At 48.5% G+C, this 4281-nt stretch overlaps 1 protein-coding gene across 1 annotated transcript; it reads right to left on the bottom strand.

Moving 5' to 3' along the window:
• Positions 1 to 696: 696 nt before the first annotated feature.
• Positions 697 to 3986, bottom strand: Atp5if1 (ATP synthase inhibitory factor subunit 1). The gene is made up of 3 exons (XM_005353124.3): positions 3832 to 3986; positions 3649 to 3740; positions 697 to 960 (listed from the first exon to the last, which is right to left on the bottom strand). Exons 1-3 carry the CDS (start codon positions 3916 to 3918, stop codon positions 816 to 818), a joined length of 324 nt encoding a protein of 107 aa, XP_005353181.1. The 5' UTR covers positions 3919 to 3986; the 3' UTR covers positions 697 to 815.
• Positions 3987 to 4281: the final 295 nt, after the last annotated feature.

Raw genomic sequence — 4281 nt, 5'->3', positions numbered from 1 at the left:
GTCTGTGCACATGTGTGCAGTGTCTGAGGGCAGAACAGGGAGTCAGATTCTCTGAGACAGGAATTAGAGATGGTTATGAGCCACCGGAGCCACCACGTGGGTGCTGAGAGCTGAATCTGGGTCCTCTGGAAGAACAGCCAGTGCTCCTTTGTTTTATTTTGAGACAGGGTTTCTCTGTGTAGCCCAGGCTGTCCTGGAACTCAATTTGTAGGCCAATCTACCTGCCTCTGCTGGGATTAAAAGGTGTGAGCCACCACCGCCCAGCTCGTGTCTGTCTGTCTTTCTTTCTCTTGTTTTTCTTGAGACAGGTTTCTCTAACAGCCTTAGCTGTCCTGGAACTAGTTCTTATAGACCAAGTTGGTCTTGAACTCATAGAGATCCGACTGCCTCTGTCTCCCAAGTGCTGGGATTAAAGGTGTGCGCCACCATTGCCAGTTGTCTCAACCTGCAATATTAGAGCAATAGCAAGTTCATCTGAGAGTCCTCCAAGTAATGCAATGCTATCATTTCCAGACTGTTCTGCACTGGACTGGGGTTTACAGGTCAAGATTTCTCTGTCCACTTCTGATTAGATTGGGGTCTGTGTCATCTCCCCTCCTCATTCTACTTACAGTCCTGCCTAATTCATCTGAATGGAGGCGTAGTGCCTGCTCCCCGCCCCCACCACCTTTTAGACAGTAGACACATCACACATGATTACTGGTGATAGTTTATTATCTGTTAGTAGCACACAGACCAAATATTAATCACTCAGAACTATGTCTCTATAGACGTGAGGAACGATACGGGGCCATTCTGTGGGGGACTGCATGCATTTAGTGATTGTTATGTTTCAGGCTTTTCATCTTCTTCCTATGACGCTCAATTTGTTTCTGCAGACGCTCAATCTCCTGCTCATGGTGCTCGATCTCGTCCTCATGGTGTTTCTTCAGGGCAGCCAGTTGTTCTCTGGTCTTCTCTCTATACGGAGACAGCGGCCGAGGGTTTAATTTTAATCCTCCACCCAAAGAGATCTTTAGTTTACTTTCATTACATTCGTTTGTGTGTTTGGGGTGGAGGTGGGGGTGGGATGGAGCTTGTGGGAGTCGGTTCTCTCCTGCTCTGTGAGTCCCTGGTGTCAAAACTCAGCTTAACAGTCTTGTTACAAAGCACCTTTGTCCTCTGAGTCACTCCACTGCCTCCCAAGGAGATCTTTAGTCATACTGAAGGCAGGCAGGGTTACTGGCTCACTGAGTAACCCCGGCATCTTGAAGGCTGAGCTAGGAGGAATTACTGCGCATCTGAGGCCAGTCCGAGTTCCAGTACACTTGAACTACAGAGTGAGACTGTTTTGGAAGCCCCAAGCAAGGGGCTGGAGAGATGGCTCAATGGTTAGGAGCACTTGTCTTAACATGGCAGCTAAAGCCATCTGTAATTCCAGTTCTCAGGGTTCTAAGGGATCCAACTGTCGTCTTTGGATAGTTCCCAATTTAAGTTTACTGCGTTGGGACTGCGAATACGGCTCAATGATTAAGAGCATTCGCTGCTCTTGCACAGAACTCAGGTTCCGTTTCCAGCACTCACACCCATATGTAACTGTAGTTTCAGGGGATCTGACACCCTCTTCTGGCCTCCACAGGTACCAGGTACTCATGTGGCACACATACATACATTAGGCAATAAACTCATATACGCAAAAAAATTAAATAAGAGCTGTAGAGGTGGCTCTGAGATTAAGAGCATGTATTTTTCTTCCAGAAGAATCCAAATTTAATTCCTAGCACCCATGTTAGGCAGCTTACAACTCTAGGGGATCTACCGCCTCTGGCCTCTGAGGGCCCCCACACACTTGTCACAAGCAAGCATGCATGCATGTACACACACACACACACACACAATTTAAATAATGCGTACCACCATAATCAGCTTCTTTTTTTTTTTTAAGATTTTAGAAAAAGATTTATATGTATACAATGTTCTGCCTGCATGTATGCCAAAGAGGTCACCAAATCTCATTATAGATGGCTGTAAGCCAACATGTGGTTGCTGGGAATTGAACTTAGGACCTCTGGGAGAATAGCCAGTGCTCTTAACTTCTGAGCCATCTCTCAAGCCCCAAGATTTATTTTATGTTTTATGTATATGAGTGTTTTGCCTGATTTTTTTTTTTTTTAACGAGACAGGGTCTCTTTATGTATGGCTGTCCTGAAACTAGATATGTAGACCATATGACTTTAAACTCAGAGAGCTTTTCCTGCCTCTGCCTCCAGAATGTTAGGATTAAAGGTGTGCACCATATGTATGCATGCATTGTCCATGTAGGCCAGAAGAAGGTGTGGGATGCCATGGAACTGGAGCTACAGACAGTTGTTAGACACCATGTGGACATTGGCAATAGAACCTGGTTCCTCTGGAAAAGCAGTCAGTGCTCTTAACCCCTGAGCCACCTCTCCAGCCCCTGCATACTGCCCTAGCAGAGGACCTCAGTTTGGTTACCAGCACCAGTTTCAGCAGCTCACAACTGCTTGTAACTTTCATTCCAGGGGCACCCATTGACTCTGGCTTCCCTGGGGCACTTGTATTTACACCCACATATCCAAACAGCCACAGAACTCAAAATAAAGTAAATCTTTAAAAGAAAGAAAACCCAAACACGACTCAACAAAACAGTCATACCCAAGGTAAAGAATAAAGGTTCCAAGTCAGGAGTGGTGGTATTCCCCTAATCCCAACACTTAGAAGGCTGAGGCAGGGGGATTGCCATCCTGACAATTGTTTTTTGGTACTGAGACTTGAACCCCCGAACATCTGCATGTTTTTAAGTTCTTAGTTCATAACTGAGCAACAACCCCTATAGGTCTAGGACAATCCTTAGGACGAAACCAAAGGAGGAACAGAAGCAAGATTAGTTTCCGGCTGCTCTCCAGTGTGGACAGACGGCAGTTAAAGATAACTCAGGGTTGGGAAAACGTTGTAGATATAGTCCACTCCCTGTTTCTAACCAATCGAGAAATATCTACAACTCAGGGTCTGAGTAGGGCAAAAGTCTCTCGGAGTGAGGGAAGTCTAGCTTTGAGCAGGAACTCCTAGCAGCTAAGAACTTAAGCTCTTGCGAAGAACTGAAGACACGCTGAGGATCTAGAAATGACTGACAGGGTCTGAGGTCTCAGGGAAAGCATGTAGCCTTACAAAACTAATGCGCGCGGGGGGAAAGGTTGAAGAGAGGAAAGAGAGAGAGAGAGAGAGAGAGAGAGAGAGAGAGAGAGAGAGAGAGAGAGAGAGAGAGAAACAGACTGCTTGTCCTGGTTGGATGTAAACACTGTTCAAAGCGCCTGGGGTCTCGCACTGACAGAGGTGCTGAGCGGGTGACCGTGGGCGAGCGGGTGACAGTGGGCGAGGAAGATGATAGCTAATGATAAATTAGGAGATGAGCCTTGGGTTGAGTCCTGCAGATCGGTTTAGGACTGGTGGGAGGCCAGCAGTGTGGTACTGGTACTGATGTTAAGTTAAATGATTCAACTATGTTGAGACACAATGGCTTCATCGACCTGGGAATTCTGCCAGAGGATGGGCGCCCCAAGGGACCAGGTAAAGATGGGTGGAGCGACAGAGGGCGTAGAAAGGACAGGAAAGAGATGGGGGCAGGACTTGGGACCAGATAGGCCTCACCGGAAGTACCGATCCTCTTCAGCCTTCTCTCTCTTTCCGAAGGCCCCACCGGCTTCTCGGATGGAGCCAGCGCCAGAGTCCATGCTCTCCGACTGCAGAGAGAGACGTAATCATGGCAAAAGGCACAACAAGGAAGAGAGGACCCGCGCCCCGGGATGGGCCGTAGGGCCTGCCGCCACCTACCGAGTCGGAGCCGAAGCCTCGGGTTTGCAGGACCCTCACACCCCATGCGCCGAGGCGAGCCCGAATCGCCAACGCCGAGCCTGCCATTGTCTCCTGCTCAGCTCCGCTTCCGTCCCGGGCGTAGCAGCTTCTCTCCAAGCGCGCTAACTGCGAGGGCGGCCAAGCCACCAATCTGGACGATGGAGAGGCGGGACGAGCACGGGAACAGCGAATCAGAAAGGAGGGGGCGGGGTTTCTAGCAGTCCGCCGCGAATGTCGAGAGGGAGGCGGGTTTATGCTTAGCCAACTGCTAACTGGGCTCTGGCGCATCATGACCCTGAAGTCTTGGGCGCTGTGTCAGAAGATGAAATCTTGGCTTTTGGTATCATTAGACTGAGGATGTCGTCCACTCCCATCGCACAATTTTAAACATAAAGTGGTTTTATTAAAAATGTAAATGATAGAAATCCC

This window comes from Microtus ochrogaster, chromosome 10 (assembly GCF_000317375.1).
Source record: "Microtus ochrogaster isolate Prairie Vole_2 chromosome 10, MicOch1.0, whole genome shotgun sequence".
Taxonomy (NCBI): Eukaryota; Metazoa; Chordata; class Mammalia; order Rodentia; family Cricetidae; genus Microtus; species Microtus ochrogaster.
The sequence above is the reverse complement of the archived record's forward strand: the minus strand, read 5'-3'. Positions and strand labels throughout refer to the sequence as shown.